The sequence below is a fragment of the Mustela erminea genome, chromosome 17 (assembly GCF_009829155.1).
Source record: "Mustela erminea isolate mMusErm1 chromosome 17, mMusErm1.Pri, whole genome shotgun sequence".
Classification (NCBI taxonomy): Eukaryota; Metazoa; Chordata; class Mammalia; order Carnivora; family Mustelidae; genus Mustela; species Mustela erminea.
The window spans coordinates 36,799,441-36,818,289 of record NC_045630.1 but is presented as its reverse complement, the minus strand read 5'-3'; the positions used below and the strand labels follow the sequence as shown (position 1 = coordinate 36,818,289).

The 18,849-nt window shown below is 43.6% G+C and overlaps 1 protein-coding gene across 1 annotated transcript in view; it reads left to right on the top strand.

The window, feature by feature from the left end:
* Positions 1–18,849, top strand: part of KCNH1 (potassium voltage-gated channel subfamily H member 1) — a 368,462-nt gene that overhangs the window by 23,929 nt on the left and 325,684 nt on the right. Inside the window, exons 5-6 of the mRNA XM_032317554.1 lie at positions 9,268–9,396; positions 16,202–16,320. Coding sequence (XP_032173445.1) covers positions 9,268–9,396; positions 16,202–16,320 — 248 coding nt within the window. The remainder of the gene's footprint in view (positions 1–9,267; positions 9,397–16,201; positions 16,321–18,849) is intronic.

Genomic DNA, 18,849 nt, shown 5'->3' with positions numbered 1-18,849 from the left:
GACTCCCCACTGAGCAGGGAGCCTGATGCAGGACTCAATCCCAGGACCCAAAGATCATGACCTGAGCCGTAGGCAGATGCTTAACGCACTGAGCCACTCAGGTGTCCCTATGCTTTTTGTTTTGTTTTGTTTTTTAATTGCTTTTTATTGACCCACTACTCTGTGTCAGACACACACTTCCACTAGGGATGTGGTTGTGAAAGGAAGCCCAACCTTTGCCCCTATAGCAGCGGTGGGGCAGCATCTATTCCACAGCACACAGCCATAAGTGTTTTGATGGTGACACCATTTGGAGAGGATCATCGATCTCTAATGTAGAAGGTCAGGAAAACAAGTTTTTCCAGCAGAGAGCAAATCCATGTAGAAATTGACGATGTGGGAGTTCGGCAGAGGGAAGGGCGAAGAGCAGCTCAGGCGGATGAAATGCACTGAAGCCTCAAGAGACCCAAAGCGGGGCTTCTAGGACCTCGACACACATTGGAAATCACCTGCAGCAGACTGAGCAGACGGAGCAGACATGGGCCGGAGGAGGGATGGAGGGAGGAGGCAGAGTTTGCTCCTGCTTTCAAAACATCTATTCCATAGACTGAAACTTTCAGCATGTTGAAGCTGTATAGAATCTCATGGAGGAAAGGCACTCCTGTTGAGATTTTAAAATGTGACATGTCATCTTCTAAAATAATTTTTTTTTCTGACTTCTAAATTGAATCATTTTTACTATGGAGAATACACGAACGTGGGAAGGAAAACAACCACCCACCCCAAAGACTCACAGCAATTTTACTATGCTATAAACTTGTTGGTGTTTCCTTTTAGGTTTTGACTTACACATGTTACATAATTGAGACTTTGATATGTATGCAACTTGAAGTCATATGTGTATTTAATCTTTTATCATAAAAATATCCTCCTCATTAAAATCCCCCATAAATATAATTTAGAAAGAATTCATTTATAGTTCCTCCACTGTTGGATATTTATGAGGCTCTAAACTTTATTAAACACAGAGCTGAAGGTAGTATCTTCATGTAAAGATATTTATTGGGATTCTGAAGTATTTCCTAGAAGTTGAGAATTACCATGTCAGAGAACAGGAACTGAGGTTCCCGAGATGTTTTGCCAAACAGTATTTCAGAAATGAACCGATTCCCAAATTCATTAACAGGTTTCGAGTGTCTGACTCATTGTGCTACACCAGCACCAAACAGTAGAACATTCAAATGTCAAACTGCCTACAATTGAACTTTTTTTGTTGTTTATTGCGTGTTTTTCATGCTAGTGAGACTGAAGTACTTTTTCCTATTTACTATCCATTTAAAATTACCCTTTTTATGTGAATTGTTCAGATTCTTTGCTCATATCTTCTATTAATTCCGGTGATTTTCTTACCAATTTTTTTTTATAAACTCTTAATAAATTAAGTTTTCCTCTTTCCCATTCTTTGGTAGTATTTGCAAGGACAATTTCGTAGAAAGACTCTTCTCTTGATAAGCATTAATGTGTGTCCTGCCTTTGGGTGGTTGAGAGTAATTAGCAAAAGTCTTACTGGTGTGCTTTGGAATGAGTGTGTGGAGCACTATTAAGTATCTGGAAGGACGGATGATTTGAAAGGTTTCTTTCTATCTGTTAGCCAGTCTGATGAAGAAACCTGGGCATTGGGACTCCTCGGTGGCCTGGGTTGGGACTCCTGAGCCTTCAGCTCAGGTCCTGATCCCAGGGTCCTGGTATTGAGTCCCGCATTGGGCTCCTTGCTCAGCGGGGAGCCTGTTTCTCTCTCTGCCTCTACCTGCCACTCTGCCTGCTTGTGTTCTCGCTCGCTCTCCGACAAATTTAAAAAAATAAAAAAATTTAAAAAACCAACAACTGGGCATTTTAGTAATGCTACGTGGTTCCTATCATTCCTTAACTCATACACGGGTGACAGTCATCATTAACAAACTCATTCAGTAAATATTTAGGTGGTCACTCTTGTGCTAATCAATTAGTTTTTCCATTTTTCAAACAAGGATATCATGAGTGTCAGTTTTTTTTTTAAAGATTTTATTTTACTTGACAGAGATCACAAGTAGGCAGAGAGGCAGGCAGAGAGAGAGAGGAGGAAGCAGGCTCCCTGCTGAGCAGAGAGCCTGATGCGGGGCTCGATCCCAGGACCCCAAGATCACAACCCGAGCCGAAGGCAGCAGCTTAACCCACTGAGCCAGAAAGCAGGACACTCTCTGGCTAATGGTCTGAGGCATGTGACTAACTCCACCATTTGTGGCATGGCGGGCACCTCCTGTTTGGGACCTCTGGGTCAGCTTCTGTAACAAAGGAGTACCAGGAAAAGCCTTTTCCTGCTATTGTCCAGGCCAGCAAGAAGAACCTTCCAGCCAGATACTCATTGATTACCTACCAAAGACCTATGGGTTTGAGCCAAAGAGATCCAGGTATAAGAAAGAAGAAACCTCCTTTGAGGAGGTTACAATCTAGTTGTGGAGGCAAATCCGATAGGAAAACCAACATATTTTACTTATTCAGTGCTAGGAGCTATTTATATATGAGGGATATTGATTCTATGTTGAAAAACATTTCTATTTAAATATTTTTTTAAGATTTTATTTATTTTTTTGACAGAGATAGAGATAACAAGCAGGCAAAGAGATGGGGGAGGGGGTGGGTGAAAGCAGGCTCCCTGCTGAGCTGGATCCCAGGACCCTGAGATCACGACCTGAGCCAATGGCAGAGGCTTAACCCACTGAGCCACCCAGGCACACCAGAACGTTTTTATTTTTAATTAGACTTTCTAAATACCATTCATAAAGTCAAAAAATTATGGCTCCGTTTTCCCTTAGGGTTCTGAGCTTTATACTGTTTGGGAAGCTCTTCTCTTTATCTAAACTAATGAAAATATTCTTCACTTTTTCCTCCTGGTACTTTTATGTTCTGTTAGACTATTTAAAACATTAAACCATTTGGAATTTGTTGGATTTGTGTGTGTGTGTGTGTGTGTGTTATGTGACATTGCAGTTTAACTTCATTTATTTTCCATATTGCTTATTTACATTGTCTCAGTACAGTGTGTTGTCTCAGTACATTGTCTCAGTACAGTGCATTAAAGAATCCAGCTCTTCCCTTTCAGTTTGAAATTGTCCTTTTCTTAGATGCTAGATTCTCCCACATTCATGAAGTTGTTTCTCTCCTCTCCGTTTCCAGGAGCCCTTTTGTAACTTATTAGCTATGTGAGTTTGATTAAAATGCTCTCCACTGGGGTTTCCCATATTTAAACAGGGAATAATGCAGACACAATTCCATGCCACAGAGTTGCTGTGAGAAGTTAGCCGTAATGTGTCAGGACTGGGCCCCACTGTAAGCACTTAATAGATGATATTGTTGTTTTCAATGTTGTTTGTTTTAGGGCGGTGCCAATGGCTCTTAGTTACTGTACAGTTGACCTTTGAACAAGGCAAAGTTAAGGATGTCAGTAGTCTGCCCCCCACCCCGCAGGAGAAAGCTGGGTTTAACTTTTGATGCCATCCAAACTGAACTATTCATAGCCTACCATTGACTGGAAACCTTACCAGTAACATAAATAGTTAGCACGTATTTTTGAATTTTATATGTATTATATACCGTATTCTTAAAGTAAGCTAGAGAAAAGAGAATGTTACAAAGAAAATTGTAAGGAAGAGAAAATACATTTACAGTAATATATTTATTAAAAAAAATTCATGTTCCCCAGATGAAGTAGAAGTGATAGGCTCTGTATTTTCATTCCAAATAAAATTCTCTTTCTAAAAAGAAAAAAAATCCACTTTTTTGGACATGTGCAACTCAATTGCGTTTTGTTCAAGGGTCAGTGATGGTAGGTAGTCCTTGTTACTATTTTTCTTTCAAAAAATTTCTAAGTTTTCTTGGCTGTTCTTCTTCCTTTATTTTTCTACTTGAGTTGAATATCAATTCATCAAACTCCAAGAAAAACAAACAAAAAAAAGAACAATTGAGATTTTGATTGAAATTGCATTAAATTTATATATTAAATGGGGAGGTTTGACATGTTACAAAATTGAATCTTTTCATCTACAAACAATGTACCTCTCTTCATTTATTTAGGTTTCGTGCTTTGTTTTGGTCTTCAATCACATTTTAATTAAGTTGAGGCTTAGGCATTGATTTTTCTAGTTTCCCCATGTCTGAGACCATCCCTCTTCCTCAGAACAGGTAGAGGCAGCTCTGGAGTTTCATTAAACACCTTGAAATACATTCTCTTTTAAGTCATCCGAACACCCCTGTGAGGTAAGATCGAACATTTCAGTCTTATAGGTGAGGAATGTAAAAGGAACAGAGGAATGTATCAGACACATACATATTTTACTGAGTCTAAAGTAGGTCTATTATCCCCATTTTGCAAATGAGAAAACCCGTTCTAAGAGGTTAAGTTGACATGGCCAAGGCATACAGTAAACTAAGAGATAGGGTTCAACCTGGGGATTTGAGGTTCCCAGTCAGATGTCCTAATGGCCAGCGGCTACTGCTTCTCCCTGGAGCTCTCTCAGACTATCTGTACTTTTCATTTGTCTCAGTGAAGGTGACCTGAGACCAACCAGTCTGTTTCTTAGGGGAGGCAGCCATTTCCCAGTCCTTTCTCAACCTGTCGTCTGAATGGCCCAGTACATACATCCCTTCCCATGAATCAGTGATATGGTCATCAGTTCCATTGGTGTTGAATATGGCCTGGATACCTGGCTGCCTCTTAGCCTGTTACAGAGAGTACTTGGGAGGAGGCCCAGTGTAGGAGGAAGCCTAAAGGAGGCCAAATAAATCTCTTATATTCCTGAGCCTTGCTTTTCTGTTATCTGACTGCTAGGGTTGAGAAACCCCATGGCCAAGTCCAGTTGTCACGGTCAATACTAGATGACCGGAGGCAGCTAGTGAGGGATGAGAGTCACAGAGTGAGCGGGAGGCAGAGCCTGACCTGTAGCTGTCCCTCCACTGGTACCCTCCACTAGGAAAGACCTTCTGTCCCAGCAGCAACCGCCTTTGCCATCAGCCTTTGCTATGTTTTCCCCAGATTTGTGCATTGATCTTCCTTTATCATTCACCCTTTGTCCTTTTTGCAGAAACAGGACATCACATACTTGCCTTTCTCTATTTGCCCACTGTAGGCACTTGGGTGCAGTGGCAGAATTTTAACCTCATCTTCCTGATTTTGTGTCCGTATGTGTGAATATTTGTGCTTGGATTGCCTCTCTTGTATTGTGGTGTATCTTGTATCTTGGTGAAATGAATTATCGTCCAGAACCCGGGCTCTCGGAGAGATCCCTGGAGGCCATCTGTCCTGGCCTCTGCCTCTGGGCAGGCCTATATCTGAATGGAGCCAAAAGGCTCCTGACTGTTCTTGGGGGCATCCAGAGGGGTGGAAGAGAAGCTGAGTGAGGGCTCCAGGTACTGGGTACTCTATGTTCATTGGAAGCACCTGTTTCATATTTTGAGACTTTGAGTAATGTTTCACTAGTTAAAAATGCTTTGCTCTTAAGAGTAGAAGGTTGAGGGGCGCCTGGGTGGCTCAGTGGGTTGGAGCCTCTGCCTTTGGCTTCAGTTAATGGTCTCAGGGTCCTGGGATCGAGCCCTGCATCAGGCTGTCTGCTTGGTGGGGGGCCTGCCTCTCAACCCCCCCCACCCCCACCTGCCTCTTTGCCTGCTTGTGATCTTTGTCTGTCAAATCAATCAATCAATCAATCAATCTTTTTTTTTTTTAAGAGTATAAGGTTGAGATTACTGGTCTGTGCCAAGTAGCTGGGATTCATGTTCTCCTTTGAAAGAATTTCAGAAATGAATATTTAAGCCAATTATGCTTGATTTCCTAGATTGTATAGGGAATGCTAATTTGTGAGAGAGGCAGGTCTGAGTGACTCTGAAGACACTGGAAGTAGGATTTATTTCTTTGGAACTCAGCAGGTATCCCTAGAGTACCTGCCCCTCCAAGGGTGTTGAGTTTTCCAACTCTAAAATGACACCTTCTGGAGTTGACTGTTACAATAACCTCATGTAACCCAATGCATAACCTTGTACTACACAAGGGTGCACGGTCATGAGACAGAGAAACCTCAGATCTCCTGCCCCAGAGTGAATTACAGTCTATTTAAGGAAAGAGCCCTCCATTGTTAAGGTTTAAAGGGAGCCCTCACATAGTCCTTTCCTTCCTTGCCTGTTACCAGACGCAATTGAGGAGAGTCAGGACTCAGGCAAATGGAGGTTAAAATATCCCCTTTAGGACCAGCAAAGCTGATCCTAGAGAACATAGTTTATGTCTGTGGACAAGTAAAGTTTCCAAAAGTGAGTCCTAGAATCAGACTTCTGCACCCAACACAGGTAGCACTGGAGAACCGCAGGCTTCTCCTATCGGTCATCACCCTACCATTTTGAGTTCTCCCCTAACGTCTTTAGAATGGGGAAGCAGAGCAGGGTGGGGATTCATCTCTAAGAAAGCAGATGAAGAGAAGTGGTTGAGCTACATATGTCCTCTGAATTACCAACCTAGAGAAAAGACTCGGGAGTTCCTTTGAAGTCTGTCTGTCCATGAGGAGATACCAGATCAGGGAGAAGGAGGTTCCCTCCCTCAAGAAGCCCAACGGATCAATTAGACACATGCTCTAAGGCATCTTGGCTATATGAATTTTGGTATAAGATTCATATTTATTGCCTGAAAAGAAATGATCGGAATAGCACATGTTTAATCAGGCAGCATTTCTGGAGGAAGCATTGGGCTCAGTTTGGTGGAGAGAAGTGCACAGTTTTAAATAGATTGACCTCTAGAAGTAGGGGAGGGAGGAGTTCAAGATGAGCTTGAACTGCAGTAAAATGAAAAAGGCCTTCCACCATGACAAACAGAGTGGGCTCTCATGATCTGGGAGGTGTGGGTAATGTCATCAACCCCAGGAGCCATAAATGGAATATGAAGATTAGATGGCACAGTCCCAGCCGGAGAAGTTCACAGGCATGGGGCCCAGCTGATAAGTACAGTGGGTGGCCCATAAGTGGCAGCTGGGTTAATGGTTCCAGGGATCCAACAAAAGATGAAGCCCTTGGGTTAGAGCTCATGAGTGGGGGGGGCCTCGCCTCTCATTCCTTACTGGTTTGATAAATTAGCAGCATTTTCTGGTTTACCATCTGAGCAGAAAGAAAGAGCAGAAAGAAAATGGTGTTTTGATTTGTTTGCTTTTTGTCTTACCGCTATAGGATGTAAGGGAGAGCTGTGGGTGTGTAAGTTCAATTGGTGTGACGCTTTGAGTTTTCTGTTGTTTAATTGAAAATGGTTTTAAATCCCATAGTTTCTGAGCAGGGAACTGGGAAGAATAGTAATATAGACCTTTCAAAAACAGGAGGTGATTCAAAGGCTATATTCTTCTTGATTTTGGAAGGCTATGTGTGATTTTTGGTATAGTGGATTTTTCTTTCAAAACACTTTTTTCATAGGGTGACATTATAACCTGTTTGTCTTCTAAGAGCACCCAGAAACTGGCAGCTGAAAATTATGGAACAGAAAATCAACAGAGGAATAAAATTAACTATGGATGAATGTATAGATAATGAAGATGTAAGGAGAATATATTCCCATCTGATCTATTTGCTGCCTGTTTGACTATATACTTTATGGTTATTTATCCTTCCATGTGAGTAAGTGGGATAGCCAGATGTGTAAGCTGGGTATTGTTAAGTTGGATTGGCTAATCCTCATGTCAGTCAGATGTCTCTCTGGCCATGTTGTTGTATGATGTAGAGTTTGCCGTGATTGCCCACAGAGAGGCCCAGAGATACCTCTTGGGGATTTATTTCCATCTCCCAAGATTCAGTGAGTTGTTTGCTTACTGTCTTAAAATAAAATAATATATGTAAAATGCTGAACACAATGCCTGGTATATAGGAAGCTTCTCTACTTCTTTTTGTAAAATATTTATTTGTTTGACAGGCAGAGAGAGAGAGAGATAGAGTGCACAAACAGAAGGAGTGACAGAGAGAGAGAGAGAGAGAGAAGCAAGCTCCCTGTTGATCAGGAAACCCAAGGGAGGGAGGTGGGGCTAAATCCCAGAACCCTGGGATCATGACTTGAGTCCAAGACAGATGTTTAACCAACTGAGCCACCCAGGTGCCCCAGGAAGTTTCTCTAATTCTTAGCATGGAGAAATACTTAATGTATTTTAAACTGAAAGTGGTTATAAAGTAGCATATAAAGTATTATCCCAGTTCTGCAAAATTCAGCAAATCGTTGTGTCCTTATATCCCAGATGCTGTTTAAGGGGATATGAGAACTAGATAGGGAAGAACTTACGTTTCTTTGTGTCTCATTTAATTTTGCATCACAGAATTGTTTGGTGTGGCTGGCTAGAATGTCCTCTATAGATAGAAAATATTTGTTTTCCCTAATTCTGTTTTGGAATCCAGGCACTGACTTTGTGTAGTTAGTGGTTGACACCTGAGTGGGTGCCCTCCCTGAGAAGTTAGATGAGTCCTGCCCACCTTCTCCTTGTGTGGATTAGGGCAGTGCTTTGGAAGAGCTCATTTATCCCATTTTCACTCAGGAATTAGGATCGGAATTGGAAACACAGTGGTTGAGCTCTGTAAAGCACTAATGTAAACCAAGCCCGAAGCCACACGGGAACCTCCCTTTTTGAGGGAGTCTTTGCTGGGAGAAGGATCATGGTGGTTCTCTTCTTTCTTCAGTGTGTTGTCATTTGCCCATTGCTTTGGACCTTTTGGGTTTTTATTTTGGGAAGAGAGTCTTAGAAATGTAGCTTTTGGTCCGTGGTTTATTGAGCATGTGAGTCAAACTGATAGATGCCCAAACTGGATTTGGACACTGGGGCCCTTTAGCAATGGAAATTCGAGTTTGCAGTGGTCTGCCAGCCGTGGTTGGCAATGCCTGTCCTGGTCCCTGCTCTTTACTTATCTACGGCATGGTCTAAGGTAAGTATTTAGGTTTCTGTACCTTAGTGACTTTCCATAAGATCAGAAGGGATTTTTCAACCCATTTTCTAATCCTTTTGCAAGGGTTAAAAGACCTACATTTATAAAATATTGGAACCAGAAGAAAATCCCTGCCAAATAGTCACTGAAAGTTTCTTATCCTAGCAAGAAGAGGAATTCACAGTATGACATCCCAGCCCCTGAAGAAATGAAACCATTTAAGAATGAGAAATTATTTGTACCTATTCATTCCCAAGTCTTTTTTTTTTTCAGAGCCCCTCATGTGAGAATGCAAATTACTGACCAACCTTTTGATATTTCTTTCAGGGATGCCTGTGTGGTTCTTTGTGAAAATTGCTCCAATTCGAAATGAACAGGATAAAGTGGTTTTATTCCTTTGCACTTTCAGTGACATAACAGCTTTCAAACAGCCAATTGAGGATGATTCATGTAAAGGTGTGTAATTCTGATCGTGCGCATATATTTATGCACTGTGTTTTGTTTTTTTTTTAATCCTGTGGTGTGACCCCCCTTCCAGAGAATTTGAGGTTGCCAAGGCAATCTCTGCCCAAAGATCAAGATTTAAACTTTAAGTTGTGTCGGGTAAAGCATCGTATCATTCTGGAATATATTAAGGGGGAAGAAGAGAGGGGAAAAAGCTTTGTTTAGGAAAGCATTTGAATCAGTTTTATACCTTTTTAGATTAACCCTTTCCAGTAATGATTAGACAGAAGAAGGGAGCTGGGCACCTCTGGTAGCAGCAGCTTCTTTTCTGGGGTCCCCAGGACAGATGCCTGTCACCCAAATGAGGCAGTCCATGGCTACATTCATCTTATTTGTATGTAAACTTTGTTAGATATGATTGACTTCTTGTATCTCAAGATTGTTAAAGTAGATTTTAACACATCTCTGCCTCTGTGGTTGATTGAGTTAAGTCTTGGCTGGTGAATTCATTGGAAGCTTGGTATTAATGAGGCCAGGGTCTTGAGTAACATTTGCATATGGGTCATTTAATCAGCCTGCAGATGGTAGTGCTCCCTTCAGCTGTATCTCAGGCATGTATTCTTTAAATAACACTGGGGGCCAAGGAAGGAAAGGGCTTAGAATTTCGAGAACGACGGTACTCCTGAAGAGCTTGAGCTAATCAGATACACACAAGGTGGCATGTTATTCCCAGAGGTGTGGGATTTGGGGGCGTCCCAGTGCTCTCTTCTGTCCCTCTTCCCCAGCGTGCACATGAGGTAACCTGGAGGCTGTAGCTCCCCTTAGTTGTCGTGCTTCTAGGGCCTGTGGCTGATTTTCCCAGCTCCCTGAGAACCATGCTCCTTGAGGTTTCCCGAGATGCACCAGAGAGATCTGAGCGGAGTCCAGGGAGAAGCTAAATGGGGATGTGACAACATTGTGATTGTTAAATGTGCCTAATAGGAGGAAATAAAAAGCGTGATGTGGCTCCTCTCCTGGGCTGTGTCCTCTAGCACTTCTGGAGGCCTGCATTTATAAAGTTCAGAGCACAACACTGTGCATAACTGTCATCATAGTTTTCATCATATTTTTCCTTTTAACTGTCTGATAACCCAGTAAATCAATTGCAGCCTTCCTCTTGGTTTCAAGACGGCAGCAGGTGTAAAGTTTCTCGAAGAGCACCCCAGCCTCCTGCAGTCTCTTCTTCCTGCGGGTTTGTGATTCCCCGATTTCTGGATTCTAGCTTGAGGATTTCTCAGTATGATAGTGATTCCACGGTGAAAGACCGACTCGTGATTAAGTATCACCCTGCTACCCTCTAGAAAAGCGCTTTGCTTCTTTAATTGAATAAACTCATAAACAATTAAAGGCCATTAGATATTTTGCCATTTGTCTTTGTAAGTTTTGTCTTAAAAATGTAAAGAGTCAGCAGGTTGGTTGAGTCAGGCTTCTTGCCTCTCGCCACCGCTGGAACGTCTTTGGGTGACACGCAAATGTTGTTTAGTAGGAAAGCCATCCTCAGCAGAGAGCACGCCTCACGTGCCGCCGAGGCTTCTGCATTCGGCTCCCGGGAAATGTGAATGAGGCCATCAATCAAAGTGAGGCAGTGAGATTCGCCTCAGTTTATTGTCCAGGAAAAAAATATGCTCTACGTCATTTAACCTGAGTCAGTGATGCATTTCTTTGCTGATGAGTGTTTGGGTGCACACGCACGCATGCACACACTCATGCTCACAAGAACACACGCACATATGCTTCAGTACTCCCTGTAGGAATGCTGCTAGTGATCGCTTAAAGCCTTCTCCAAGACATGACTTTATAAGTCTGTCCATTTCCAGTGCCACGACAGATATATTTGGACCCTCCCTCCTGTTATGTCACTGTGCCCCTGGCCTCCTTTGAGTGGAGCACTCTACTTAGGACAAGGTCAAATTTTATATTCGTCAGTTTATGGTGGAAGAGGTTGAGAGCTGCCCAGGCCTTGTTCATTGGAAGTCTATAAACTGCAGCTCTGGCTGCAAGGATCGAGTCTAGGAAGATACTTGGCCATGTCGCTGGATTGTTCTTCTGACTTGACGTTTCTTCTTGGATGTGCTCTCCCATTGGGAGCTTCTGGCAGATTCTAGCTGGGTTTTCAGTGCAGCATCCCAGTCAGCAGTAGGAGTCTTTAGAGCCTTGCTGACCCAGGGTTATTGGGAATTCACTTTTGAGCGGGAAGGGGAGTGTGGCTTATCCAAATCCCCAGAAATCCCCAGATAATTGCTCTTTGGCTTAGGAGCACATGTTTCCCACTATCAGATTCACCCTTTGCTTTAGTCAGCTGTGCTCAAATTGTCTTTAAAAGGAGATTTTGCTCCTTGATCACGCAGTGCCTAACTCTGGGGCTTGGGACAGGGCTGAGTGCCTTGCTAGTGATTGAAGAAGCCAGGGGGTGCCTCACATTTCCTCACAAACAAGCAGCTGTGGACTATTTCAGCATCAGACACATAGTAACTCCCCTTCCCCCAGGCTCCTCTTTGACGGAGCGTATCAATTCTCAAGCTCCTTTGTAGGAACCATCCAGGCCCCTGACCACCTCATTTTCTCTTTTATGCCCATCTTTTGACTGCTTCCCCTGGTTTCTGATACAAAGTGTCCACGGATGGCGGGAGCCAGGAAATGCAGGTCCGGGTACAGCTCTGTGTGTGTGTGTGTGTGTGTGTGTGTGTATTTGAAGTCAGAATGAGAGAGTAGATGGGAATTCTTGGCTGAAACGAGAATCTGTAATGTCCCAGGGGTTTCATTTTTTCTAATCTCTTACTTAATCTGTTTTTTTAAGTTTAAATTCAATTAATTAACATATAGTGTATTATTAGTTTCAGAGGTAGAGGTCAGTGATTCATCGGTTTTCTCTAACACCCAGTGCTCATTACATCACGTGCCCTCCTCGTGGCCGTCACCCAGTGACCCCGTCCCTTCATCTCCTCCCTCCAGCAACCCTCAGGTTGTTTCCTGTGGTTAAGAGTCTCTTACGATTAGTCTCCCTCTCTGATTTCATCTTGTTTTATTTTTTCCTCTCTTCCCCTGTGATCTTCTGTTGTGTTTCTTAAATTCCACATATGAGTGAGATGATATGGTGATTGTCTTTCTCTGATTGACTTATTTTCCTTTCTTACTTTCTGTTATTATAGATAATTGATAGTGGCTGCAGGATATTTTTCTCTGTCCTATTCTCCCCTTTGAGCGAGGAGGCTTGGGTACCTGGGTAGAGAAGAATTAGATGGTAAGGCTCAGAGTTTTCTCTCCCCATTGTTCCCTGAAGAGTGAGGCTGAGTCATCCCTCTTGATTTGTCTCTTACCCCACCAAATAATCTCACATTAAAGGAGTGAATTCACTTTTAAAGACTCACGTATTTACTTCCACACAGTAAACTTGAGCCAGATTCAGATCAAAAACGGAACGTAAAACTTTAGAAGAGATGTTTTTAAAGGCCAAGATTGAGAACATGTGGGGAGGAGGCTCGAGCAAGCTGTTGTAACCACACACCCTTCCCCGTATCTCTTTCTGTGTGATGCTTGCGAGGCAGTCTTGGTAAAGAATCTGGGCAGTGGATACAAGCCACAGGTCCCCTTGGCTCCTCCAATACTAACATTTTGTCTGTGTGTCCTTGGGATGACAGAAAGGTGATGATTTAGTGACTCCTCCTTGAAGAAGCCACTCTAGAGTTTTGGTTATTTCTACACTGTTGAGGAAAAGATCAGGGGAGGAGGACCTGAGAATCCTTAGGCAGTGTCCACATTGACTGTCCATCTTGGTCCCCGGTGTCCTCTATTCTCTTACATACATTGGGTTACAGCACCAGGTCCTCTAAGAGAATCTGTGATTCTGCAGATTAGGACCTGCCTGTCCTCACAGTCTCCCCACCAAAGTCAGGACTCCTGCCAGCCATCCTCTGCAACTTTTACTCAAAGCGACTTGGCATTCTTTCCCGGGGCGGGGGCCTGCACGTCAGTCTTGTCTCCTATCCCTGAACTTACTTATCCTTGGAGGAGCTGGAATTTCATTTCATCCCAGAACCCTCTTGTCTGGCTGAGGGAGGATACATGGCTGTGTGGGCTCAAGCAGCCTGGTGGGGGTCTCGCCCACATTGAATTCTGTTGTGTGGTGTTGTGTGGTCAAGGAAGGGGGATGTGGTTGTCCTTATGGAGAGTGGAGAAAGGATCCAAGGAGTACGTTTTAGCCAACTGCTGGATTGTACATTGTGTTTGGTTCCTTCTGGCCTTCTTCTGCTTTCATGCCTCCCCTTCCTGTCCACCCCCACTCACCCCAAAGACACCCAGTACTTGTGTGTGCTGGATAGATACAAGTCAGCCTGAGACCGGAGGGGAGTAGAAAAAGAGGGAGTGGGAAGTTCTGCCTGTGGAGGGGCAGTATCCAGGAAGGGCACTCTTGAACCTTATCTTCCTGTGGAAAAGGTCCACTGTGCTTCCCCGAAGGAAAGTCATCCTGAGCTAGGTTCTCATTGGGTTGTCTCCTCCCATTTGGCCTTTCGGACAATAAGAAATTGTTTCCAGGACGGTTTCTCCTGATGGCTCTGGTCCAAATGGTACCTGTTATGGTCCATCATGTGCGTTTGCTTCTCCGACATGGTTTTACTCTCATTGTGTGGCTGTCACCCCAGTCCCCCAAACCAGGAACCCAGAGACTGCCTCGGTTGCCTCTTCTTTCCTTCTGCAGCTGTTGCTCCCCTAGTTCTGGGGGTCCCACCCCTACAGCTGTATTCAAGCTCTCCTTGTTGCTGGGCCCAGGCCCTAGGATTGACCACGCATGCAGGACCTCTTGCCTGGGGTCGTGACTGGTCTTTTATCTGTCAACCTTGTTTTTAAAAAGCCTACCATGCTTGTTCCCATTCTGTTTCTCTAAAGTGAATTTGGTGTGTTTCTTCCTTCCCAACCTATTAAAACTCCTTCCTGGTTCCCCATGGGTTTCAGGATGAAGTTCAAATTTCTTAACCTGTTATCTTGGTTCTTACCACTGACATTCTTCTCCCTGTGGCCCCTGGCAACCACTTTAACATCACTTCAGGCCATGGTCTTCACCCTTTTTCCCTCTACCAGCTGTGCCTCTTCCATCTAGCCTTTTAGGTTGTCTTACTCTTCACTGACACATTACTCTGTTTTATGGTTTTTGCCTTTGTAGGTGCTGTGCTTTCTGTGTATAACATCTCTCTTTTTCTTCTTGTGTTTTAATTCCTACTCATCTTTCAAAATTCTGTTCTGGTGTCACTTCCTCTGCCCTAGCCCTAAGCTGTGCCTTCTCCGGACAGTCTTGACCATACCATCCTATACTCATGTCTGTCCCAGAACTTAGCTTCCATATCACGGCTTTTTAAAAATTTATCGGGCAGTCTTCCCTGCTGGGGTGCATGCTCTTTGAAGCCGGAATCCGTATCTTACTGATCTTAGTATCTCCAGTACCTAGCACTATGCCTGGCATGCAACAATTATGTTTACAGAATTAACACATGAATGAAGGAAGTTTTTCATCAGGCCCATTAGAAAATATCTATATTTCAGCAAGGAATACATGGGGTGTAACTTGGAAGATAACTTATTTCCTTCCTTCAGAACAGGCAGAGCCTGACCATGCTGATAGAGGTGTGATGGAGAATTTTACAGTCTTGGTCCATTTCCCCATCGAACACCCATTCATCTTCCCCTGCCTTCCACTCAGCCAGTGGAGAGCCAGCCCCTTTGAGAGCCCCATTCCTGGAAAGGTTTCAGGGCTAGCCCAGAGCGCGAGAGGCTAGCCAGAGCCTGGGGAAATGCCCAGAGGTCCAGGGATCTTTCTTTTCAACCATTGTGCTAGATCAGCTTATGGACCAGGACCCTGAGCTCCCTGCCAGGCAGGGTCTGGGGTATCTGTCATGCCACCTCCTTCTTATCATCTGTGTCAGAGTTTGGTCGTGGTGGTGGTGTAGTGATGGTAGCGGAGGGGTGGGTTGGATCGAGGGCTTGGAGAGCCCTTGCTGATCTTTTCATGCACAGCTGTGCTTTACCTGATGGAAAAATATAATTTCTGTTCTTGAAAAGCCTTGTAGAATTCGATTGCAGTTTTGTTTCCAGCTGATTGAGCCTAACTCTGAAAAAACCCAAGTTCAGTACTAGGCTCTTTGAGATTCCTGTTATTTGGGGAACCTCTCACCAAGAGTCCTTCCCCCATCCCAGAACAGGCTAAAATATGCCCTTGCTTTCTCCCCACCTACCCAGGGATATTAGATTCATTTCTTATTCCCCTGGCTTTGGAGATTGTAAGGCACTGAATGGCCATTTAACTAGCTTGTCCTTGCCACCCCTGGAACCAGTTCAGTCTCTGCTAGATCAGACCATTTATGGGTTGGGAGCAGCCTGAGCCCAGTCACAAATTCAGAGAAATAACTCAACTGTCTGGTATCATCTAGTGGGAAAGCTTTGGGCCAGAGTGGAAAGGTCTGGGTTCTAGAATCTTTGTAATTGTCTAGGCATTCTGTGCCTTGGTTTCCCCATTTGTAAAACGGGACTAAAACCTGCCCTACTTACGTCACAAAGCTATGATTAGAACAAAGTGAAAGTGCAGGTAAAAGTAAATTGCTACACAACTTTGAGTGTGTCTAGATGCTTTTCTGAGAGCCAGTCTTGGTTGGGAGGAATGCAGAGGAACTCACAGGAGCCCAGGAGGACAGTCGGTGTGTGGGTTCCCAACAGTGTTACCGGTGGTGTGAATGTCCGTGACCTTCAGTACGTGATTGAAGCTGTCTTTTCTCTCCTCTGTATGCTCCAGGCTGGGGGAAGTTTGCTCGGCTGACCAGAGTTCTGACGAGCAGCAGGGGTGTCCTGCAGCAGCTGGCTCCCAGCATTCAAAAAGGCGAGAATGTCCACAAGCACTCCCGCCTGGCCGAGGTAAGGACAAGGGGCTAGCTCTTCGTAAACCTTACTTCCTTGGGTCCGTGCACTAAGAAAAGGGTACAGAACAAGTGCATGGTTTGGAAGGGACCTTCAGGACCCTCAGATTCATGTCTTGGTTGGGTACACATCATGATGTGTGACTTTGGGAAAGTGACCTCAGTCCTTTGACCTCTGGATTTTCCGTTAGGTAAAAGGAGTCTGCAGACCATTCCAGTCCAGCTTATTGAGGTTACATGTGTCAATTCATTTCCTTGAGAGAGTAGGAAAGGAGGTAGAAGTGCTACATATATGAAGGGGTGTTTATTTATAAACCATAAATAATTTCATTATTTGATCAATACATATTAGAGGAAAACAATAGGAAACAAACAAAAATCACCTGCAATCCCACTAACCAGATGGCTTTGTTATAATTTTTGTATGCATTCTTTAAGTTTTTGTTAAGTATATCCTATTACCTAAAGAACAATAAATACATTTTTTCATAGTTAATATTTATGAAGTTCAAATGTATCTAAGAATCAATGCATATATTTAATGTGGTTGTGTTACCTTTTCTTCACTTTATATAATCATGAACATCTTTCCAGGTTAATAAAAGTACTTGAATTTATCATTGTTCTGGTAACCTTTGTCGTAAGGAAAGCCTGTTGGTGGTGGTATGTTCCCTGTTGCAGGGACAAATGAGTGGGTGGGAAGCCAGGGCAAGGGGGTTCACTAGGTTTAATGCACGCCAGTGATTCTTACCGGTTTTGGTGGTTCTGCATCCAAATTGTGTATGATCTTTGATGGTGCCTGGCCTTCATTTTTCCCACTCAGCCTGGGTAGAGAGTGAAGAGTGTTACCCTTGCGCATGGCATGTTTCCATCTTACCCAGAGATGACAACATAAGCTCTCTGTTTGCCGGCTGATGGCCCTCAGTTCTTGGCCCTTGCTCATATGACTGGGTCATCTCTAGCCTGACTCCCGGCTCCCTAAGGGAGGAATAGCCAGCTTGGTGCAGCTTACGTTCAGGGCTCTGAATATTAGATGGTTCACTACTGGTGATCTCCTTGCGGCATCCCAGAACCTCTGCCAACAGTGGGGATGAGAGCATTCACCTGTGTCACGTTAGAGAAGAAAAGACACTTGGAAGCATAGCTTTTGGTCCTGATGTGGGCTCAGTACATCATGGAAGGAAAACTAAAGGAGACCTTTTGGCATACAGGCTGCACTTATCCTGTCCCTGCTGCTGCTTTTTGTTAATAAAGCAATCTCCTTTCCTGCGGCTCTCTGCCTTGCTTACTCTTACTCAGCTGCATTCCTGCTGTGTGCTCCTCGTGCACCCCAGGCTCGCTGTTCTCTCAGATGTCTTGGGTGGCAGCTCCTTCACCAGCTGCAAGTCTTGGCTCAAGTGTCTTTTTCTCTGGGGGGCTACCTGCATCAGTCAGGGTTCTCCCAGAGAGAGAACCACAAGGCTATTTATATATTCAGAGATTTCTTGCAAGGAGTTGGTTTATGAGACTATGGGGACTGGCTGGGTGAGTCCAACATTCGTAGGGCAGCTTAGCCAACTGGAAACTCTTGGAAGGATCCAATGCTAAAGTCCACAGATGGTATTTATGCTTCCTCTGCTTTGCTCTTAAGGCTTTTCAACTGATTAGATGGGGCCCACCCAGATTATAGGGTATAATCTGCTTTCCAGAAAGTTGGCTGAATGTAGATGATAATCACATCTACAAAATTCCTTCACAGGAATGCTTAGATTAGTGTTTGATCGAATAACTGGGTACAGGTGGCCTAGCCAGGTTGACCTATAAAACTAATCATTAGAGTTCACCCCCTGTCAGCCTGTCATACACATTTCCTTAAACCATACTCACTCACCAAATAGAGTTACAGAGTCATACTTCCACCTAACATGATCCAGTTATCCTGCATATAACCAAAAATGCCAACTCTTTCCACCGGAGAGGGTGCAAAATCTTTGGGGGATGTTTACTCTTCCCTTTGGTATTCTGTAACTTAAATAACTGAGGTGTAAACTGTTGTTAATACATCTTATATTTGATAAGGGAATAAGAGAGGGAAGAAAATAAAATATTTGCTTAATAGATATATGCATATATGTATGTCATATATATACACAAACATTCATGAGAAAATAGAAATACTCATACCTCCTAATTCTCTCCTATTCTTTTTCTCCACTTAGTACCTTCTAATATACTATAGAACTTATTTATTTATTCTTTTTGTTCGTCATTGATACATCCCAAGCACTTGAAACAGTGTCTGGCACATAGTAGATGCTTATCAGTAGTGGTTTTTGTTTTTTGTGTAAATTGATTGAGTGGATGAAAGAAAGGAAGTGATGTTCATGCTTTTGTTGACCTCCTCTGGCAGAAGGAGTTGCTCATTGATTGGCAATATAAGGCAGACATCTGGGTCCCATTTCAGGGACTAGTTAGCCTGGCGAGAGGCTTATGGATTTTACTGATCTTTTCAAAGAACCAGATTCTGATTTTGTTGATTTTCTCAAAG